The sequence below is a fragment of the Mauremys mutica genome, chromosome 4 (assembly GCF_020497125.1).
Source record: "Mauremys mutica isolate MM-2020 ecotype Southern chromosome 4, ASM2049712v1, whole genome shotgun sequence".
Taxonomy (NCBI): domain Eukaryota; kingdom Metazoa; phylum Chordata; order Testudines; family Geoemydidae; genus Mauremys; species Mauremys mutica.
The window spans coordinates 124685787-124709185 of record NC_059075.1 but is presented as its reverse complement, the minus strand read 5'-3'; the positions used below and the strand labels follow the sequence as shown (position 1 = coordinate 124709185).

At 42.8% G+C, this 23399-nt stretch overlaps 1 protein-coding gene across 2 annotated transcripts; it reads right to left on the bottom strand.

Moving 5' to 3' along the window:
- Positions 1–375: 375 nt before the first annotated feature.
- Positions 376–22849, bottom strand: TIMM17A (translocase of inner mitochondrial membrane 17A). 2 transcript variants are annotated; one of them, XM_045017057.1, is made up of 6 exons: positions 22742–22849; positions 15377–15476; positions 11978–12041; positions 7655–7783; positions 6268–6378; positions 376–2348 (listed from the first exon to the last, which is right to left on the bottom strand). In XM_045017057.1, exons 1-6 carry the CDS (start codon positions 22765–22767, stop codon positions 2278–2280), a joined length of 501 nt encoding a protein of 166 aa, XP_044872992.1. In that variant the 5' UTR covers positions 22768–22849; the 3' UTR covers positions 376–2277. The 2 variants fall into 2 exon arrangements, with proteins under 2 accessions (XP_044872992.1, XP_044872993.1); XM_045017058.1 differs by lacking the exon at positions 376–2348 and having other exon boundaries at positions 6267–6378; positions 7627–7783.
- Positions 22850–23399: the final 550 nt, after the last annotated feature.

Genomic DNA, 23399 nt, shown 5'->3' with positions numbered 1-23399 from the left:
CAGAGCTGGGGCAGCACACAGAGGGAACTCACGCACGCAGCTGAGTGATATCAACATTGGAGAGAGCAGAGCACCATACCGGTACACTCTGACAACAGCCATTACCTATCTCATTGTTCCCAATGGGAATGAAGCCATGCTGCCTCACAAAGGATGGTGGTATACTCCACCACCTATAGTCAGGAGGCACTGAGGAGCAGGTACATGAGGTATTAACCATCTTTGCTATGGCCTCAGTCAGCAAAAAACTTCAGTACTTTGGGAATGAGTTCTCAGTCCAGCTTTAGTTTCTGTCTTGCTTTATCAAAAATAAATGTGTTTTGCACAAGTGATCATCACAAAGCTCAGTTAAAGAGGAAGGAGATTTTAAAATTCAGAATATATCTTACACTCCTCATACTTGGTATTTGAACTAACAATATTTATTATAAACTATTTTCCCCATTTTGTACATGAGCATCTTTAGATAATTACAATGTATCTGACATTCTTTTTTCTATTTAAGCAAGCATGATCACTTACTAGTACCAATCCACAAAGAAGATATGGCTGACTAAACACATTGTGCTTATTTGAGTACAGCATTTGTTCCAATCCTTTTAAAATGACCCATTTCAAGGCTCAGGCTCACAAACAGACAAGAAAGATTTAAAAATATGCATTATAGACACTATGTATTTACATTTTCTTGCTCAAATGAGCTATAAGCTACAGCCAAACCTCACTAATTCCCATTAATGACAGAAAGAGACCCAGTGTGAAAGCTACATTTCAAACATTAGTACCTAAAGTTTCAAAAACCAAGGATACTGCATCACAAAATTGAGTTGCTCATCCCCGCCAACACACAGATGTAGTGTCATTTTAATGATTTATTATGCTATTTCATATACTAGTATGGTAAAACAGTTTTGTAAAAATAATGAAGTCCTTGAGGTCTCATACTGTCATCACATCTTTGAGCAGTGGAGTAAGGCAAACATTTTTATGCATTATAAAAGCATGGAAATCACTGAAGTTCTGCTTAAATTAATACCTGGCTCATGTTAAAAAAAACAAGAAAAATATTTTCTTTCCAACTGCACCTGAGGAAATCAGTAACTTTTTATGAATGTAAATGACACTCATCAATACAGAACTCTTCTTCTGAAGTATTTTGAGCATTACACACCAGTAACACTAAGAGAAAGGTCAGGAATCAAGGCACAGTAGCCCTGTAGGAAAAAGAATTCTGGAACAGGCACCTTTTATAAGCAAGATATTTTACTTACAATTGGGCTTTAATTTGTGTGGAAAGAAATACTTTATGCAGCACAAAGGAGAGTTACAAAAATGTATTACTCTTCATTGGCTCAACACACAATATCCTCCCCAAAATTCACCTCAGGAGTGTTGATTGGAACTCATGTAGATGAATGAATTTTCTTAAAATGAACTGAAATGCTCAGTATTGTGACCTACATGTGATACTGATTGTGAAAAGAGAGGATAAGTTCTATTGTTAATGGTTAAATAATGGTTAATACCTAAGGCTAAGATCTTGTCACAGATATTTTTAGTAAAAGTCAGGAACAGGTCATGGGCAATAATAAAATAATAATAATAATGATAAAAAAAATCACAGAAGCCCATGACCTGTCCCTGACTTTTACTAAAAACATCCATGACAAAATTGGGAGCCTAGGCATCTGCACATGGGCTGGGAGCTCCAGGGTCCCCTTCCACTGGTGGCTCCAAGCCACCAGGGTTTCCCCCAGTTGCCCACAACAGCCGGAAGCTCCAGGGGTTCCCCCTGCCACTGCAGCGGTGGGGATCCCCTGTGCCGCCCGCCGTGGCCAGAAGCTGCAGGGGCCTCCTGCATCTCCCGGCCTCCACAGGCAGCAAGGGACCCTGCAGCTTCCGGCCAGCGCTGGCTGAAGTCACAGATTCCGTGACTAAATCGCACCCTTGTTAATACCACACTTCAGAGAAGTCCCCAAGGAAATTCATTTCATATCCAAAAGTAGTACAGTTTCTGTTTGATCCTCATCTTAAGCATTAACGTGTTATGTCAGACATATCAACTTTACAACAATGGAATCCTATGATGAATAAATATATTTATGATCTTCTAAAAGTTCTCTTGTGCATCTTTACAATGAAAAAGTGCTAAGTGTCCTCTTGCCATAGTTTGCACAAAGAGGTCTACCATACACTTCCAATTTTCTGTATCTTGGTTTTCCAGCACTTTATAAATGACAGCTCACATGTACAATATGAAACAGTAGAACAATGTACTCATTGATATTGCCTATAATCTCCAAATGGGGAGGGCTGCAACTGGGAGGGATCATCTGAAAATTGAGGGCCTGTTAAAGGGAAGAAAATAATTAATAAAAGCAAAAGGAAGATTAGTAGGACAGTTATTTATGACAAAATATTATGATACACTTTCAAAGTATTGTCTGTTTGCATAAATCCTTTATGGATTAGCAGGACCCAGAATAAAGAAGGCTTCCATGTACACAGTCTCTTTCATTCAATGAAATCAAAGCTTTACCCACTAAAATAAAACCTCACTCATGCAAGGTTGGTTATGTGTTTTCATCCCCATTTCACAGACAGGAGACATGCGGCACGGAGAGATGAAAGGAAAGATTTTCAGAATTACCTGCATAATTTAGGAGCCTAAATCCCAATGACTTCCAATGAGATTTAGACACTTTGCCCAGTATCAGTTAGCCAGCGTAGCTGAATGAATACTACTATGGACCCCTGACTTCTAGGGCTTGGCTCTGACCACTACATGCACAGGTTTTTATTATTTAGACACATGCAGCGTAAGACAGGTAAACAGTTAACACTCCTTCACTAATAACTCACACATGTTTTACAAGAAACTACAGAACTGGAATTAATTTGCAAACTGCACACCATTAAATTAGGCTTGAATAAAGACTGGGAGTGGATGGGTCATTACACAAAGTAAAAACTATTTCCCCATGCTTATTTTTCCCCTACTGTTACTCTCATCGTCTTGTCAACTGTTAGAAATGGGCCATCTTGATTATCACTACAAAAGGTTTTTTCTCCTGCTGATAATAGCCCACCTTAATTGATTAGTCTAGTTCTAGTTGGTATGGCAACACCCATTTTTTCATGTTCTCTGTGTATATACATCCTTCTACTCTATTTTCCACTGCATGCATCCAATGACGTGGATTTTAGCCCACGAAAGCTTGTGCACAAATAAATTTGTTAGTCGCTAAGGTGCCACAAGGACTCCTCGTTCTTTTTGCTGATACAGACTAACACAGTTACCACTCAAACATGATTTACAAAACAATTCTGGATCAAAGAGGAAAATTTATGATAATTTGGAGACACCAATAAGAATGCTACTGAACAGAAGCTGAAATACCGGCTCAGCAGGAATTAGTGTCTTGCTTAATGTAATATACCTAAAGGCCTGTGTAAGTCAAGACTTCACAGACTGCATGGAAATAGTGAAATTAGCTCCTCCCCACTGAGGCTGCAGCTGCTCACTGCAGGTTAGCAGGCCTTGCCCCATCCTGGAGGAGGACAGGGAGGTGGTGGGCCAGTCCTATCCCAAGGACTAAGAGGAGCAGCCTCACCACGTAGTGCAGCTGGTTCAGCCTGGCCCAGGGCAGGGACTGTGGCCCAGCTTGCTTTGTGCTCAGATTCAGCCCAGGACACCGCAGCTGACAGAGGGAGTGGCACTGATAATGCAGTGATTAGGAGTTCCAGCCTGGCCCACCCCACAGTGGTCCCCAGCAGGCCCAGGGGAGACTGTGCAGGAGCCATCCACCAGCTGAAGCCAATGCCAGCGCCACTTGGAACACAAGCAGGTGTGTGAGAGGGCCGACCGCAGTCAGAAGAATTCGGGTGCAGGGATGGTTCCCAGTCTCATTCCTTGCCAGCTGGTGCTACAGTGTCTCCCCTGGGCCCTGTTGCTGTGGGGCAGGCTGAGGCTCCTAATCACCACATTTCCAGTGATGCTCCCCCCAAACAGAAAGCAGCAGAATTGGCCTGGTCCAGAGCTGAGTGCAGGGCAAGCTGGATGCCAACTCCTACCCCAGGCTGGGCTGGACAGCAGCATATTGTGACACTCTCTCACCCTGCCATCTTTCTCCACTCCCCAGGACAGGACCAGGATTGGAACAGTCTGCTAACTCCCATGAACAGCTGCAGCCTCAGTGGGGAGGTGGAAGCAGGGATGCTCACTTCTGCCTCCCTGCTACTGGAAAAGTCTTTTGGCTGCCATGCATACTCCATGAAATACATATATTGCCCCAGCTTGTTGTTATGGGGGAGCACAGACAGTGTTGTATAGATAAATCCCTGATAAAAAAAAAAAAAGTGATTTTTCTTTTTTTTTTTAAATCATGGCAGCATCATGGAGCAATTTTGTTTTATTTTTAGGTTGGCCTGTTACTTAGATCCAGTCTACACTGCATGTACAATAGTGTTTTTGTACCCAGGCTGTGAAAGGAACCTATGACTTTGTTACAACAAACAGAGGTATGTCCACACAAGCTTTTTTCACAACAGCTATCACACTTTTGCCTGTTTATCTCAGTGCATTCTGGGGAGAAAAAAAAATATCTAGGCAGCTATCCTAGCTATCCTCATTAGAAGACAGAATGCTCAGAGGACATGCACAAAGAGTGGTACCAGCAATACAGAGATCAGTGCACTCTAGGATGTCCTACTGCACAGAGAACTGGGAAGGAGGAAGATGGGCAAACCTAACTAAATACTACACAGGCACAGATGGAAGGTTCTGTCTACACTGCAAAACTTTATAACCTTGTTGTAGAAACATAACCATGCATCGTCGTCAGCTGCTGGCAAGGCCAGCATATGTAACTCCCAGGGATACCAGCCAGGTATTAAACATGTTTTATATCGATCCAGGCCATGCTTACAGCCAGCTATGTAAATAACTGGTTACAAACTCAGTTAACCAGAGTCTCAGACTTCATTTTCTTTTAAAAAGAGATAGTCTCTCACTATTATAGTTGCAAAGAAAACTTTACAGAGAAAAATATTTCAATACTTTAAGCACCGTAACGGTCTATGAGTATTATCCCCATTCTACAGATGAGACAACTGAGGCAGACAGGTTAACTGATTTGAACCAGTAAGTCAGAGGGAGAAATGAGAACAGACTTCTAGTCCCGCTGCTATAAACACTACACTGTCCTTCCTCTGAAAATTATTCAAATACAAGAACACAGGCCAAATATATCTAGGAATGCTATATTCCTAATGATGAGGTGGCAGAGAGCAGGTGTAAAGTAGGTGGCCTGGAATATCATGCAATATCGGAATATAATCAGGGAAAGTGATTCTCCACAATCACTGAAACACGAGATTTGGGGTCCTCACATTACATTCCCAAACTTTAACTTAAAATGGTTGTTTCTAGCTCCCTTCCAGTAGAAAAGAACCTTTAGAACATGAACTGTTGTCTATGTTAGTCTGCAACCAAACAGGAAAAGCTTCTCAAATTAATCTTATTTATGTTTTGATGCTGCATGTTAATTATCAGGGACAATGATCCTTCATGTTCTTGGAAATGCACACAACTAAACAACATTTATACTTTGTACCAGCATAGATGTGCTATTTGGGCCTGACACAGCAAAAATGGATGGGAACACCTGCCTTATCTCAGTACATAAGTAAACTTTGTCACAAAATGTCCATGTGAATGGCTTTTGCCCTCCAGATAATAGTCTCTCCCAGAAATGGCATCACCACATCATATTACTGCCTACAACATGAAAAAAGAAAGGCAGATTAATGTTGTAGGCAGTAATATGATGTGGTGATGCCATTTCTGAGAGAGACTATTATCTGGAGGGCAAAAGCCATTCACATGGACATTTGTGACAAAGTTTACTTACATACTGAGATCTGTTCTGCTGACCTGCCTATGTGTGAATTAATGCGGAAGATGAGAAGGGGACAAAAAGGTACAAATGTGATAAGGTTGGAGGAAGGGGTGTAAACAGACAAATTCACTTCTATTATATATATTTTTTTAAAATCTGCATAATTGAACTATACATTGGAAAGAAATACAGAATGACGAAAATCAGAATCCTAACGACATCCTAGAAAATGAATCCGGTATTTCAATACTTGAAAAAGGAATCTGGCCATTTCATTTCCCATAAACTGTTGTGCTTGAGTGTTTGTATTCTGAGAAAGCATTACAAACATTTTGAGGTACTGTAATCTGAAGTGCAGGACACATACCATTTGGAAATTGTGTGGAGGCAAATCTTGTTAATAGGATACCAGCTCCTTCAATTAAAGCTAGAAGTATTCCTCCCATAGCAGCTGACCCAACCATGGCAACTGGTCCATCTAAAAATGTCAGAATACAAAACAGATTGCTTTTCAAAACCCTGTTTTGTACAGGACTGGCAATTTATACATCACTTTTAATACAATTACCACCACTCCAGTGATCAGACTGTGAAGTAGATTTGTCACCATTAACATTACAAATAAAGATATAATTACCACACATACCTGTCCCTAATGAAACAAGATAGTACTGGTACTCTTTAAGAATACAGTCATTTTAGTTTGCCTTTCTCTAGCACCTTCCATCCACAGACTTCAAAATACTTCTCGATGCCCTAGTGAGTTAGGTGCTATTTATTATTTGCATTGCAGTAGTGACTAAGGGCCCTAGCCTGGACTCCATTGTGCAAGGTGTTGTAGCGTTATCCTCATTCTACAAAGGGAGATATGAAAGCAAAGAAGGTATTTTGCCCAGGGTTTCACAGACGATCAGTGGCAAATCTTGACTCCTAGTTCTGTGCTTTAATCACTACTCCCTCATAGTATTGGCAGTGGCCAAACAAAAAACTCAAGCACATGCTTAAGTCCATCCCTTTTCACAAAAGTGTCTAGTCTCCAGATTCTGTGCTGCAGTTAATAGATGGGAGTCCAAGTTGCCATTCATGGACATATTTAACTCAACTATTATCTAGATTAAAGATCATTTTTACCATTAAGAAATTAGACTATTTAGAATATTTGTATTTATAAAAACAAATGTACTTACTATATGTAAAATAATACTATACATTCTTAATTTGTCATCCACAAAATTAGATCTTCAATGTCCATTAAGACCCACAAAAAACCTTTTCAACTACAGTGTTGTCAACATTAATACACTCAACAAAACATTGTTGAGAAGGTCTAACTGCTCTACTTCCAATTTTCACAAATGGAACAATTCAGGAGAGCATTAAGAACATGTTTAGGTTCCATGGACTATTGAGAATACTTCCTGTATTGGGCCTAAATGGTGTGTTGCAACTTTAAAAGTAAACTCTAATCCACCATGTTAAAAGATCTTTAAATAACCATTTTGAATGTATTATGCCACTATTGATAAAACAGTCAAGACAATTACAACATACAATATTCTTAAAAACAGAAAACAAAAAGGGTTAATATTGCTTTTTAGGTATACGGGATTCCAAAGTTTCATAAAAGATAAATGAAGTTCTTTCTAATTACCTGATCATCACTAAAATGTCTGACGGACATAAAAATTTGGTATTTATAGTTTCAAATATAAAGGCTTTTCAATACCCATTGCCCCCAGGTCGCAGTTCCTTACTTCTCGAGGCCAATATGGCTCCAGTTAAGGCACCACTTGTGATTGAGTTCCATGGATCTTCTTTACCCCTCATTTTCACCATACTACAGTCAATCATGGAAAAGAGACCTCCCCAGACTGCAAAGCTACCTGTTTGGGGAAAAAAAAAATTTATAGCACAGTAACCAAAGCTATACTCCAGCCACATTATAAAGTTGTGTGTTGGAATATTTTAAGAAATTTACTTTTGAGCCTTAAAATATACCCAAACTCACAAAAACTAGATTAAAACATTACATAAACGAAATTCAGGAAATATCCTTACTCATCCAATAAAGTGGGTAATAATATTTACTGTTTTGCGTTAGACAACAAAATGCCTCCCAGATATCAGTGATTGTAAAGCCATTATGCCATTCTACTACTGCTGGCTTAATGATCAGAGGATCTTTAGTATTTAACTATAAATTTAACAGTTTAAAGGTTTTTTTTCCTTCTGCCAATGGAACCATCATAGAATCATAGAAGTGTAGGACTGGAAGGGATCTCAAGAGGTTTTCTAGTCCATTCCCCTGCACTCAAGGTAAGTATTATCTAGACCAGTGATCACCAACCAGTCGATCCTAGAGGATCTCCCAGTCAATCGCGATCTCCAGTGGCATAGTGTGGCTGCCTTTAAGGCAGACTACCTTCCTACCCCAGCCACCCGCCGCTCCCAGAAGAGACCAGCGCAGCCCTGGGGGGGGGGGGGGGGGACAGAGGTCTCCCACCATGCGCTGCGCCTGCCTGCAAGCACCACCCTCGCAGCTCCCATTGGCCGGGAGAGCTGCAGGGGCGGTGCTTGCAGAGAGAGGCAGTGTGCAAAGGCACGTGCCCCTCCCACCCCAGGGGCCACAGGGCCATGTATGCCCCTTCCGGGAGCAGTGTGGGGCTGTGGTAGGGACGGAGCCTGCCTTAGCCTTGCTGTGCCTGCTGCCAACTGGGAGCCACCAGAGGTAAGTGCTGCCCGGCGGGAGGCTGCACCCCAAATCCCATCCCTGAGCCCCCTCCCAGAAACAGCACTCCATACCCCCTCCTGCACCCCAACCCCCTGCCCCCTCCCACACTGCGAACCCCTCGGCACCAGCCCAGAGCCTACACCCCTTCCCGAACCCCAACCCCCTGAAAATGAGTGAGGGTGGGGGAGAGCAAGCAATGGAGAGAAGGGGGGTGGAGTGGGCAGGGCTTTGGGGAAGGGGCTGGGCAGATCCTGGGTTGCCTTTAGATTAAAAAAGTGATCTTGAGCGTAAAACGGTTGGAGACCACTGATCTAGACCATCCCTGACAAGTATTAGTCTAACCTACTCTTAAAAATCTCCAGTGACAGAGATTCCACCACCTTCCTAGACAGTTTATTCCAGTGCTGACTGTTAGGAAGTTTTTCTTAATGTCCAACTTAAACCACCCTTGCTGCTTCTTGTCCTATCCTCAGAGGTTAAAGAGAACAATTTTTCACCCTCCTCCTTGTAACAACCTTTTATGTACCTGAAAACTTATCATGCCCCCCACCACCCAGTCTTCTCTTCTCCAGACTAAACAAATCCAATTTTTTTCAATCTTCCCTCATAGGTCATATTTTCTAGACCTTTAATCATTTTTGTTGCTGTTCTCTGGACTTTCTCCAATTTGTCCACATCATTCCTGAAACGTGGCACTCAGAACTGGACACAATACTCCAGTTGAGGCCTAATCAGTGCAGAGTACAGCAGAACTACTTCTCATGTCTTGCTTACAACAGTCCTGCTAATACATAAAAATCATAAATAAATGCTGTATGACAGTTTAGTATCTTATTTCAATACTGCTTTTGTCATCTCCAAAACATGTTTAATATTAGTCTGTCTGGCAGCTGCCAGCAGAATGCAACTGGCAAGATTTCTAGAAAGGCAAATTAAAAAACTACCTAACAAAAATCTAGTTCAGTACATTTTCTTGCAATCCTCTTTATTTTGAAGTGCTTTCATGCTTGTAAAAGCTTAACGCCAGAAAATAAAAACAGGAGACTTAAGTCCTCTATTTTAAGAAGGGCACGATGAACAGCAACAATAGCTTCTCCAGAATGCAATATCAATTTCTGTGCTCTTCAAGGAATCTGCTGCAATCAATGCATTTTCTTCCTTCAATTTTTTCCCTCTTGCAAGATCTAGTCAATATTCCTTCCTTTTTCCTTCTTGAAGTAAAATTACCCAGAACATACAACTTTTTGTTAGAATAGCAACAGTGAGACAAGGAATATAACTTCATGTATATCTTATTACCAAATCACCTTTAAGGGTGATAGGATTGTTAAAGCTTCATTTTGATTAAATCCTTGAAACAGTCACCAAGAGACCAAATATGGATAATAATGTTGTGATTTTGGATAGCTGTCCACTGAGACCTCTGACTCCTTTTACAAAAAAAAAAAAAACATACTGTAGGTCAGATAACCAGTTAGGGGTAGATCCAAAAAGGGGACTCAGGCTCAGCATTGCAGTGCCTAACTTTAGCTGCCCTGACACTTAGTGGAATCCATAGCTCCAAGTTAGGTGCCCAAGCTCACTATACAATGCATGTGGAGGGTTAGGCACCTAAAAAGTGTATTTACAAAAGCCAACAGAGTGGGAAGCTGCCTAAGCTAGCCCATAGGAAATGTAAAGCTAGACGGGACCTTGAGAGGTCATCTAGTCCAGCCTCCCAAACTGAGGCAGGACCAAGTACACTTAGATTATCCCTGACAGGGGTTTGCCTAATCTGTACTTCAAAACTTCACTTGAAAGCCTGGTCCAGTGCTTAGCTAGCCTTGTAGTTAGAAAGTTGTTCCTAATATTTAACCTAATTCTCCCTTGCGGCAGATTAAGGTCATTACTTCTTCCTACCTCCAGAGGCCATGGAGAAGTAATCACTATCTTCTTTATAACAGCCTTTAACATATGTGAAGACTTACCAGGTTCCTCCTCAGTCTTCTTTTCTCAAGACTGAACATATCCTATTTTTTTTAACCTTTCCTCACAGGTCCAGTTTTCTAAATCTTTTATCATGTTTGTTGCTTTCTTCTGGACTCTCTCCAACTTAGCTATATCTTTTATAAAGTGCGGCAGCCAGAACTGGAACATGGTATTCCAGCTGAGGCCTCACCAGTGCTAAATAGAGCAGGACAATTACCTCCTGTGTCTTACATACAACACTCCTGTTAACAACACACCAGAATGATAACTTCACAATTGCATCTCATTGTTGACTCATATTCAATTTATGATAGACTATAACTCCCAGACGCTTGTCAGCAGTGTGACCACCTAGTCAGTTATTTCCCATTTTGTAGTGTGGTACTTTGTACCTGTTTTTATTGAATTTCACCTTGTTGATTTCAGACCAGTTCTCCAGTTTGTCAAGGTAATTTTGAATTCTAATCATGTTCTCTGAAGTGCTAGCAACTTCTCCCAGCTTGGTGTCATACACATTTTATAAGCATCCTCTCCACTCCATTTCCAAGTCATTAATGAATGGCAAGGAGGGGTGTGGCATAAGCCCCCGCCCTTTAAAGGGACGTAGGTGCCCTAACTCCAAGTCAGAGGGAGAGATTCACAGCCACGAACCCTCTCCTGGAGTTAGGCACCAAAGCTAGGTCAGTCCTTTCTAGCAAAATGCAGAAGGAGGAAGAAGAGGTGGCAGAAGCTATCGCTTCATTCCCTATAGTTCTGTGCTGAGTGCATATAATTCCCAGAGAGGAGCAGGGTCTCGAAGTTCAGTCTCTCACTTCCCAAGTGAGTGCCCTAATCACTGGGCTGTGGGGTATCCTGGGATAGGTTTCTCTCTCTGGTTCCTATTAAAGCTGGTCAACTTTGTATAAAATAATTAAATATTCATTGGAATAGGGACTTCAACCTCACTCTTTATATCCCAGAGGAGTTCCCTAATCACTGGGTTCTAAAGTCACTCTCACTTTCTCTCTGGCCCAATCCACTAGGCATGCTCTAAGGTGACCTTTGAGCACTCCTACTGGATCGGGCCCCACAGGCAAGATAGGTGGCAAACACCTAGTTTGGAAATCTCACTGGGGCTTAGGTATGAACTAGGTGTCAGGTAGATGTGCACACTACCAGCAGAAATGTAGGCACCTGAAGGGTTAGATGGCAACTGAGTATTGAGGGTCTAAATTTGACTTAAGTGCCTCAAGTGGCAGTTAGGTGCTTTTGTGGATCTAGTCCTTAGAGGTTCTGAATCCCATCCAAATCCCCTGAGCTATTCTGTTCCCTTGAAGTTCTCTTTTAAAATTGGAAAAAGGCTTCAAAATACAGGCTTAAGTGTACAGACTGCAATTACCTCCCAATTGTGGTGCTCTGGTTTTAATAGATGTCAAACTTCCCCGCAGCCGGTGGTTTACACCCTAAAATAAACCAAAGACGACAATCAGAATGAAACAAAACTGAACATTTAATTTTTACAGCTAATTCAATTACATGCTTTCAGACCCAGTTATAGTTATTACTAAACATCTGGAAGTTTTCATTATAAATCTGTTTTTGTCAGGAATTTATTAAAAACAGCCATTTCATACATAAACTGATGAAGTGGAATTGTTTTTAATTCATATAGTTATCAATGCTTTCTGACATTTTTATTTTCAGTTAATATTTAGTATGTAATTATAACACCTGTAAACTACACAAATAGTTGTATATAATTTTCTGTGATGATGTAAAGTCTAATTGCTGGACCACTTGTTTTTTCCTTTACTTTTTTTTTTTTTTTTAAACCAAGACACCAAGTAATGTTTTTACCACATAAAAAACAAACAAACATTACATGATAGTATTTTACATTTATATATAGTAGAACCTCAGAGTTACAAACACCAGAGTTACAAACTGATCATTTAACCACACCCCTCATTGGGAATTGGAAGTACACAATCAGGCAGCAGCAGAGACCCCCCGAAAAAACAAAAGGCAAATACAGCATTAAATGTAAACTACTAAAAAAAAAATAAAGCAGTATTTTTCTTCTGAATAGTAAAGTTTCAAAGCTGTATTAAAATAATGTTCAGTAGTAAACTTTTGAAAGAACAACCATAATGTTTTGTTCAGAGTTACGAACAATCTCCATTCCCAAGGTGTTCATAACTCTGAGGTTCTACTGTAGTTCCTTTTCTCCTGAAGGATCCCAAATTGCTTCACAAAGTATATACGCAGAAAACCAATAAAATTCAGAGTGGAAGCAAGTCAACAGATAATTGCTGCACAACATAATGCACACAAGTGAACACAGAGGAAATTTCATCCACATATGCTAGGGAAACCTACTTTTATGAGAGACTGCCGTGGGAATGTTAAAGGGAAACTGTTATTACACTTCTGTCTAAAAATATATTATCTATTACTGTTACAAGTAACTCCCAAGATTGCTATACTAGAAAGATTAGTGAAAATATTTAATTTTTCAGTTTTACAGCAATTTTTCTATAGTCAGTTTTACTATTTCTCCTACAGAATTTTTGTTTCTCCCGTATAATCAGTTTTCATCATTTCTGTGTCTTTCACACAGCAACAGTGAAGAGAAAAATATTTTTTAAAACATGAAAATACGGTTTTATCCCCAAATTTAATAGAACTCAAAAAACGTGTAGCAAATGAAACTATTTTAAACTCTTAAAAAAATAAAAAACAAAAAAACCCTTTAGTTTTTTTTTTTAAAAATTAAGACGGTGTCACTTTTGCATCCACACAGAACAGAGAGGAATTCAACTTTTAAGATCAATAACCTTTCCAGAATGGAGAGAGGTAAATAGGGGTGTCCCCAAGGGGTCTGTACTGGCACCATTGCTGTTCAACATATTCATAAATGATCTGGAAAATGGGGCAAACAGTGAGGTGACAAAATTTGCAGATGATACAAAATTACTCAAGATAGTTAAGTCCAAAGCAGACTGAGAAGAGCTACTGAGTAACTGGGCAACAAAATGGCAGATGAAATTCAGTGTTGATAAATGCAAAGTAATGTACATTGGAAAACATAATCCCAATTATACATACAAAATGATGATTCTCAGAAAACATCCACTCAATGTGCACCAGCAGTCCCCCCACCACTGGATGAGAAGGGGTTTAAACAGAGATCTGCCACCTCTTAAGTGTGTGTCCTAACCCAGTGTTCCCAAACCTTGTGTCTTTTTTTTTTTTTTTTTTTTTTGCAAACCATCATCACATATACGCATCCTCCACCCTGGCACTGCAACCCTAATCAGTAGCGTAGCTAGGGGGGAAAAGGGGGAGTGGCTGCTCCCCTGAACACTCACTCGGCGATTCCCAGCACATCCGGGTCTTCGGCGGCACTCACTTCGGGCTTCGCTGTGTGCATCTTGCCGGTGCTTCTCCTGCTCCCCCCGCCCTCGCTTTGCATCAGCCGGGTGATGCTCCTCCCTGTGCCCGCAGGGGGGTGCCTGTTAGTTTGCGGCTCTGGCTGCGCTTGGCTGAGGACTAATCCAGCGCGGGTTTCCCACAGGCAGCTCCGGGTCGTGGCAGCAATTTGGCAGCAGGTGCTTCTGTCGTTCCAGGTCTTTGGCGGCAATTCAGTGGTGGGTAATTCGGCATGGTGGGTTCTTCGTCTTCGGCGGCAAGACTTGGGTTTTGTTTTTCTTTTTTTCCTTCGCTGCTTCACAGTGGGTGGCGCCTTTTTTTAATGTGTTCGCTCCCCCGGCTCTTAGAACCTGGCTATGCCACTGATCCTAATCCTGGCCAAGTGTGGAGAGGAGGCTTTGGGCCAGGGGAGCAAGCCTGCCCTGCACTCATCCCACAGCGACAGCTCCTGTTCCACTGGGCTCAGTCCAGCTCTCTGCTCTCGGCATTGCGACCTGGTGCTGGGGACAGAGTGCGACTTAGTTTGGCTGATGAAAGATTTGGTTCAGCTTCCCCTCCAAGTGGCACTGCGACCCCAGGCACCAGGTCACAATGCCTGGGAAGGGACAGGAGCCACTGCTGCAAGGTGAGTGTGGGGTGGGCTTATTCTTCTCACACACACCCCTAGGCCAGGAGAAGTGTGTGTCTGCCTAGGCCAAGGCCCAATGACAACTTAATCCGGCCCTGGACATCTAGAACCTTCCCATGATGCACTGGTGGGTCAGGATCCACGGTTTGGGAAACACTGACCTAGCGGACGGGCTTTCGTGAATCCCGTTCTTAGGTGCTTATCTCTCTCCACTCATTGTATAGAAAGCACATGCACCTAACCTAGGCTTTGTGAATCCCAGAGATTTTCTAGCCCCCCCCGTAGGAAGATGTCTCAAAGAGGTTTCCCTGGGGCTGTCACCAGCTGTATAAGCTACAGAGAACATGCCGAAGGCAGTGAGCTGGTGTAGAGGCACAAGACTTCTAAACAGATAGACCTGGAATCCATGTGGCTCGTGGGTGATTTACCTGGCCTGCAACCTGTTCTGCCCTGCCTCTCAATACGATGACTGTGGACAAGTACTTCATAGAATATCAGGATTGGGAGGGACCTCAGGAGGTCATCTAGTCCAACCCCCTGCTCAAAGCAGGACCAATCCCGCAACTAAATCCCCAAATGGCCCCTCAAGTATTGAACTCCCAAACCCTGGCTTTAGCAAGCCAATGCTCAAACCACTGAGCTATTTCATCCTCGTAGGTCACTCCCACACATTTACCGTTGGAAGGAAAGGGAAGCAAAGCTACTGTTAGTTTATCTACAAGAAATTATTTTACTCACCACTGGGGAATTTCTGAACCCTTTGATAGCCTGGAAGATTCCACCACCTATGGCTCCCATTGTGAAGGCACCACCACAGTCATCCACTATCCGCCAGGGGCTAAAGACGGGGGGGAAAAAATTAAAGATTTCACCATGCTAAAGAACATGAAAACGACCATCATTTCTCAATTATACATTAGCTCAGTGTACCCATGCTCTCCCAAAATACTTACAAGGCTCTAAGATTTTCTGGCAATTCATGTACAAAGTTAATGCCATGTTATTCGAAAATGAGAGTGAAACAAGACTGCCAACTGCAATATCTGTCACATCTAGTTTATTGACCTCCCAGCAAGACCAACACCACATTTACATACAGCAGAACCCCATTTATCCAATCTAATTGGGACCAGGGCCAAATTGGATAATGAAAAATTCAGATAATCAGGAGAATGGGCAAAGAGCTTTCTATCTGTTATTTAAAGATGCAGAGTTACTTTTAAACTAGCTGACCCCTCTTGGAAAAGCATTAAAACTTACCCCTCTTTCTTATCTACTTAACTAAAAATACAACCCCTAGTTCTTGTGCAGCAAGAGAGTCAGGCCACCCACCCTGCCCAGGGCTGACAGTCTGATCCCCACTGCCTGGTTCGGTTAATACGGAGAGCCAGAAAATGGAGGCTTGGATAAATGGGGTTCTACTGTACTTAGTGGCACAGAAATCATACCAAAACAAACCAATGATTTATCTATAGCTTGACAACCTGCCTCCCTATGGTGGTGAACATCTTCTAATTCAAAAGGAAGATTTAACCTCTTTCTCCAATCATGCACCTAGCCAAATTTCCCCTCCCCTTTGCTCCCTTATAATGGAACCCTCCCACCCTTCCCTGGTGAAACTGATTTAAATTCGTCTCTTATGCACCACGTTTCCTTGAAGCACACAACAACAGACATTTAGGAATTACCAGACTGGATCAGGCTCAAGATCTATCTAGTCCAGTATCCTGTCTCTAGCAGTAGCCAGCACCAGAAACTTCAGAGGAAGGTGCAAGAACCCTGCATCAGGAAAATGTGAGAATCTGCTCCCATATTATGTCTCGTCCTGATCTCTAACAGGTAGAGAATGGCTTCAGACCTACAAGATGAAATTTACTAACCCTTCAAAGCTATTAATTACAACAATTCTATATAGTCTCATAATCCATATACACATCCAATCCCTCTCTTTGAATACTTCTGATTTTTTAGATTCAATGACCTTCTATAGCAGTTAGATCCAGTTTAAAATTTGCCACCTTTCAGTTTCATTGAATGTCATTTTGTTCTTCTGTTATGAGCCAGAGAAAACAGAAGCTCCCAAATCTACTGTCTGTAGACCATTTTATATATTTCTCTCATGTCCTTTCTAAAATTAAAAAAAAACAACAAGAACAATCTTTTCAATCTCACTTAAGAGTTTTTCAAGGCTCCTAGTCATTCTTGATGTCCTTCTCTGAACCTCCTCTACAATATCCTTTAAGAGAGACAGAGTGACTGATACCACACAGGTTTCAGCGTGGTAGCCGTGTTAGTCGATATCAGCAAAAACAAGGAGTCTTTGTGGCACCTTAGAGATTAACAAATTTATTTGGGCATAAGCTTTCGTGGGCTAAAACCCACTTCATCAGATGCATGCTGTGGAAAATACAGTAGGCAGGTATAAATACACAGCACATGGAAAAGATGGGAGTTGACTTACCAAGTGTGTGTGTGGGGGGGGGTCAGTGCTAACGAGCCAATTTAATTAAGTAAGGTCCCTGTGTATTTATACCTGCCTACTGTATTTTCCACTCCATGCATCTGATGAAGTGGGTTTTAGCCCACAAAAACTTATGCCCAAATAAATTTGTTAGTCTCTAAGATGCCACAAGGACTCCTTGTTGTTTTTGCTGATACCACATAGTATATTCTAAATGAAGGCAAGCTGTTAATTTCTACAGTGGCATTATATTCTCCATGTCATTCTCCATTCCATTCCTTTTTCATCTTAAAATTTTGTTTGCTTTTTTACACTGCAGCTGCATATTCAGAAGGCAAGAGCACTGAGTTGTTCATAGTATTGCCCCAGTCTCTTTTCTGAATGGATAAGTTAATTTAGAACCCTGTGGCTAAAAGACCAATTCAAGTTTTCTCTTCAATCTGCCATCCCGTTGCCCATTCAGCAAGCTTGATTAGATCATAGAATCAGAAGGTTAGACGGGACCACAATGGTAATCTAATCTAACCTCCTGCCAAGATGCAGGATTTGCTCTGTTTAAACCATCCAAGACAGTTGGCTCTCTAGCCTCCTTTTGAAAACCTCCAGTGAAGAAGCTTCCACAAGCTCCCTAGTTAGTCTGTTCCATTGCCCTACTGTTCTTATAGTTAGGAAGTTTTTTCCTGAGATTTAATCTAATCTTCTGTGCTATAGTTTGACCCCGTTGCCTCTTGTCCTGATGAAGTGGGTTTTAGCCCACGAAAGCTTATGCCCAAATAAATTTGTTAATCTCTAAGGTGCCACAAGGACTCCTTGTTTTTGCTGATATCGACTAACACGGCTACCACGCTGAAACCTGTGTGGTATCAGTCACTCTGTCTCTCTTAAAGGATATTGTAGAGGAGGTTCAGAGAAGGACATCAAGAATGACTAGGAGCCTTGAAAAACTCTTAAGTGAGATTGAAAAGATTGGTGGTCAAAAAAGCAAACAGGATGTTAGGAATCATTAAAAAGGGGATAGAGAATAAGACTGAGAATATATTATTGCCCTTATATAAATCCATGGTACGCCCACATCTCGAATACTGTGTACAGATGTGGTCTCCTCACCTCAAAAAAGATATTTTAGCACTAGAAAAGGTTCAGAAAAGAGCAACTAAAATGATTAGGGGTTTAGAGAGGGTCCCATATGAGGAAAGATTAAAGAAGCTAGGACTCTTCAGTTTGGAAAAGAGAAGACTAAGGGGGGACATGATAGAGGTATATAAAATCATGAGTGATGTTGAGAAAGTGGATAAGGAAAAGTTATTTACTTATTCCCATAATACAAGAACTAGGGGTCACCAAATGAAATTAATAGGCAGCAGGTTTAAAACAAATAAAAGGAAGTTCTTCTTCACACAGTGCACAGTCAACTTGTGGAACTCCTTACCTGAGGAGGTTGTGAAGGCTAGGACTATAACAATGTTTAAAAGGGGACTGGATAAATTCATGGTGGCTAAGTCCATAAATGGCTATTAGCCAGGATGGGTAAGAATGGTGTCCCTAGCCTCTGTTGGTCAGAGGATGGAGATGGATGGCAGGAGAGAGATCACTTGATCATTGCCTGTTAGGTTCACTCCCTCAGGGGCACCTGGCATTGGCCACTGTCGGTAGACAGATACTGGGCTAGATGGACCTTTGGTCTGACCCGGTACGGCCTTTCTTATGTTCTTATGCCCTGTGGCAAGAGAGAACAACTTTTCTCCATTTTTTTTATGGCAACCTTTCAACTATTTGAAGACCACTATCCTATCCCCCTTTAATCTTTTTTCCAGATGAAATTTGCACATACGGCTTGCATTCCATCACTTTGATAATCTTTGTCGCTTGCCTCTGGATCCTTTCATAAGAATATAAGAATGGCCATACAAAGGTCCATCCAGCCCAGCATCCCGTCCTCCGACAGTGCCAACGCCAGGCGCCCCAGAGGGAACGAACAGGCAACCATCAAGTGGGGGAGGGATAGCTCAATGGTTTGAGCATTGGCCTGCTAAACCCAGGGTTGTGAGTTCAATCCTTGAGGGGCCACTTAGGGATCTGGGGCAAAAATTGGTCCTGCTAGTGAAGGCAGGGGGCTGGACTCAATGACCTTTCAAGGTCCCTTCCAGTTCTAGATTGGTATATCTCCAATTATAAAAATATAAATAAAAAAAATCTGTCCCCTGCTGCCCATTCTCAACTTCTGGCAAACAGAGGCTAAGGACACCATCTTGGCTAATAGCCATTGATGGACCTATCCTCCATGAATTTATCTAGTTCTTTTTAAAACCCTGTTATAGTCTTGGCCTTCACAACATCCTCTGGCAAGGAGTTCCACAGGTTGAGTGTGTGTTGTATGAAGAAATACTTCCTTTTGTTTGTTTTAAATCTGCTGCCTATTAATTTCATCAGGTCACCCCTGGTTCTTGTGTTATGCAAAGGGGTAAATAACACTTCCTTATTTACTTTCTAAATACCACTCATGATTTTATAGACCTCTATCATATTCCTCCCACCCCTTAGCTGTCTCTTTCCAAGCTGAACAGTCCCAGCCTTTTTAATCTCTCCTCATACAGAAGCTGTTCCATACCCCTAATCATTTTTGTTGCCCTTTTCTGAATCTTTTCCAATTCCAATATATCTTTTTTTAAGACAGGGCAACCCCATCTTCATGCAGTATTCAAGACATGGGCGTACCATGGATTTATATAGAGGCAATATGATATTCAGTCTTATTATCTAGCCCTTTCTTAATTATTCCCAATATTCTGTTCGCTTTTTTGACTGCCGCTGCATATTGAAAGGATGTTTTCAGAGAACTATCCACAATGATTCCAAGATCTCTTTCTTGAGTGGCAACAGCTAATTTAGACCCCATCATTTTGCATGTATAGTTGGGATTATGTTTTCCAATGTGCATTTCTTTGCATTTATCAACACTGAATTTCATCTGCCATTTTGTTGCCCAGCCACCCAGTTTTGTGAGATCCCTTTGCAGCTCTTCGCAGTCTTAACTATCTTGAGTAATTTGATGTTAAATTTAATTATATTATGGTCACTATTACCAAGCAGTCCAGCTGTATTCACCTCTTGGACCAGATTCTGTGCTCCACTTAGGACTAAATCAAGAATTACCTCTCCTCTTGTGGGTTCCAAGACCAGCTGCTCCAAGAAGCAGTCATTTAAGGTGTCAAAAAACTATGTCTGCATCCCGTTCTGAGGTGACATGTACCCAGTCAATTTGGGGATAGTTGAAATCCCCCATTATTATTATTATAGCCTCTCTAATCTCCCTGAGCATTTCACAGTCACTATCACCATCCTGATCAGGCGGTCGGTAGTATATCTCTACTGCTATATTCTTATTATTCAAGCATGGAATTGCTATCCATAGGGATTCTATGGTAGTCTGGTTCATTTAAAATTTTTACTTCATTTGATTCCCCGCTTTCTTTCACATACAGTGTTACTTCCCCACCAGCACAACCTGTTCTGCCCTTCCAATATATTTTATACCCTGATATTACTGTGTCCCATTGATTATCCTCATTCCAGCAAGTTTCTGCGATGCCTATTATATCAATATCCTCACTTAATAAGATGGGTGAACTAGAGTGCTCGTATTATTTAGAATTCTAGCATTTGTATACAAGCACTTAAAAAAAATTGTCACTTTTCAGCTGTCTGCCATTACATCATGTAATTGAATGGGACTCTTTCATTTAACCGTTTCTCATTAGATCCTACCAACTACAGGATCATTTCCCTCTGCTCCATTTGGATGTTCTCCTTCCCTGAGACTGTCATCCTCCTCAACAGCACAGAGGCTGTCAGACCAGGGGTGGGACTGTTCCACAGTGTTCTGGAAAGTCTCATCTATGTACCTCTGTCTCCCTTAGCTCCTGCAGCTCAGCCACTCTGGTCTCAAAGGCCCACACAGTCTGAGGGCCAAGAACTCCTTGCACTGAATGCACATATCCAGTTTTTCTACATCCTTTCTATTCATTGGTGAGCAAAATTGGACACAATACTCCACCTGAGTCCTAACCAGCACCAAGTAGAGCAGTACTATCATCTCCTGTGATTTGCATGCTATGCCTCTGTTAAAGCAATCTAAAATTGCATTTGCTTTTTTTGCAACAGCATCCCATTGCTGACTCACATTGAGGTAGTGATCAGTGCTGCTGCCAAGACAGTTTTCCAGTATTTGTGCAGTTGGTTTTTCTTCTTTAAAGTGTAGCACATACATTTGTTTTTGTTGAATTTCATTTGGTTGTCTATAGCAGTGGTTCTCCACCAGGGGTGCATGTACTCCTGGGGATACTCAGAGGTCTTGCAGAGTGTTCTCAACTCATCTACATCACTTTCTCCCAATGTAGGGGCTGCAGCCCCCAGGGGAGTCACAGGACAGGTTGCAAGTGCAGGGCCGGCAGCAAGCAGAGCAATTGCTCAGGGCCCCATGCTACAGTGGGCCACACCTGCTTCAGCCCCATGTGGTGGGACTCAGACTTCAAACAAGGCTTACAAGTGAAAAAACAAGCTGAAGCATCACACTGAAATGTAAGTACAATATTTATATTCCAATCGATTTATTTTCTAATTATATCGTAAAACTGAGAAAGTAAGCAATTTTTCAGCAATAGTGCCCAGCATCACTATGACATTTCTGTATTTTTATGTTTGATTTTGTAAGTATTTTTAAGCGAGGTGAAACTTGGCAGTATGCAAGACAAATCACTCCTGAAAGGAGTACAGTAGTCTGGAAAGGCTGAGAACCACCGGTCTATAGCCAGTTCTCCAATTTATCAATCCCTCTGAATTTTAGCTCTATCTTCCAAAGTATTAACAACCACCCACCTTTGCATCATCTGCAAACCTGATCAGTATGCTCTGGATTCCTACCACCAAGTCATTATAAAAATGTTACCACCACCAGATCCAGAACAGAACCCGGTTGAACCTCACTTGAGACACCCCCCTCCAATCCGACATCTTTCTATTAACAACAACACTTTGTTGGCAATTGCTTAACCAATTATGTATCCGCTTAACAGTGGTTCTAGCGAACCACCATTTCTCCAGCTTGCGTCTCAGCAGGTCACGTGGCTCACTCCGAAGCACCCGCAGCTGTCTCCGGACCCGACTCACGGAAATCACGCTGTGAAGTGAGTCAATTCTGAGGCTGCCCCATTATTTTTACACGGGCATCACAGCTGCAATTCCCCCCGTTATTCTCCAGCCTGCCCTCCCGGCCTGTGGGCACAGCTGGCTGCCACCGGCCCCGCTCGCCGAGCAGTGACCCCGGCCCCGCCGCTGCGGGGCGCTCCAGGGGCTTCCCCCGTCGGCGCCAGGCAGGACTCCCTCGCCAAGAGCCCGCGGGGCTACGATGGCCTCGTGCTCTGGGGTGGGACACCCCATCCCTGCCCCCCCCCTGCCACTCGGCGCGGGGCTGCTCGGCAGGCCCGGGCCCGGGCCGGCGAACGTAGCCCCCGGCTGGGGGAGGGGCCCACGGGCCCGGCATCGCGCTGCCCAGCGCCCCCCCGAACCGGCACAACGCCCAGATGAGAGGCGCGGGGCAGCGACCGCCCGCGCGACAGGCAGGGAGCCCGCCAAGGGCCGCTCACCAAGGCTCGCGCGCGTACTCCTCCATCTTGGGTCAGCGGCAGAGCCCGAGCCGGCAATGAATGAGTCACGTGACTGACCTATAACACGTCCGCGTTCGCTCGTGACCCTGAGGCAATGCGGTTGGCTACAGCCGTGGCGTGCTGGCCAATGGGATTCATGGAGGGCGGGCCGGGCGCGCTGTCATTCGGAGTGGGCGGTCTTCGTCCTTTGACCCCAAACCACCTGATCCCTGCTGAGGCTGCCGAAGCCTGTAGGGGGCCGCCGCGGTGATCGGCCCAGGTGGGCTGTTGCGTGCGCACCCCCCGTGTAACCCCAGGGTGGTGTGTTGTCTGTAGTGCCCCTCCCCCCCACACACACTGTGAGCCCAGGGTGGTGGATCACCTGTGGTGCCCCCCAACTGATTCACAGAGCAGGGGGTAGCTGTGATTCCTCCCCTAGAGGTAGAAACATAGGAAGCTAATGGACTTTTGTGAAAAACATAGGAGATGACTGAGTTTGGCAAGAGTTATGTGGATTGCAGAGCAGCCAAAACTGGGACTCTGGTACTTTTGTGGCGCCCAACATCCTGGCAGCTTCCCCTAACTAAGCAGCCAAGGACTATTCAGACATTCCTCCTATTGTAATTGGGACAACAGAGAGTGATTCTGGCCTAGCACT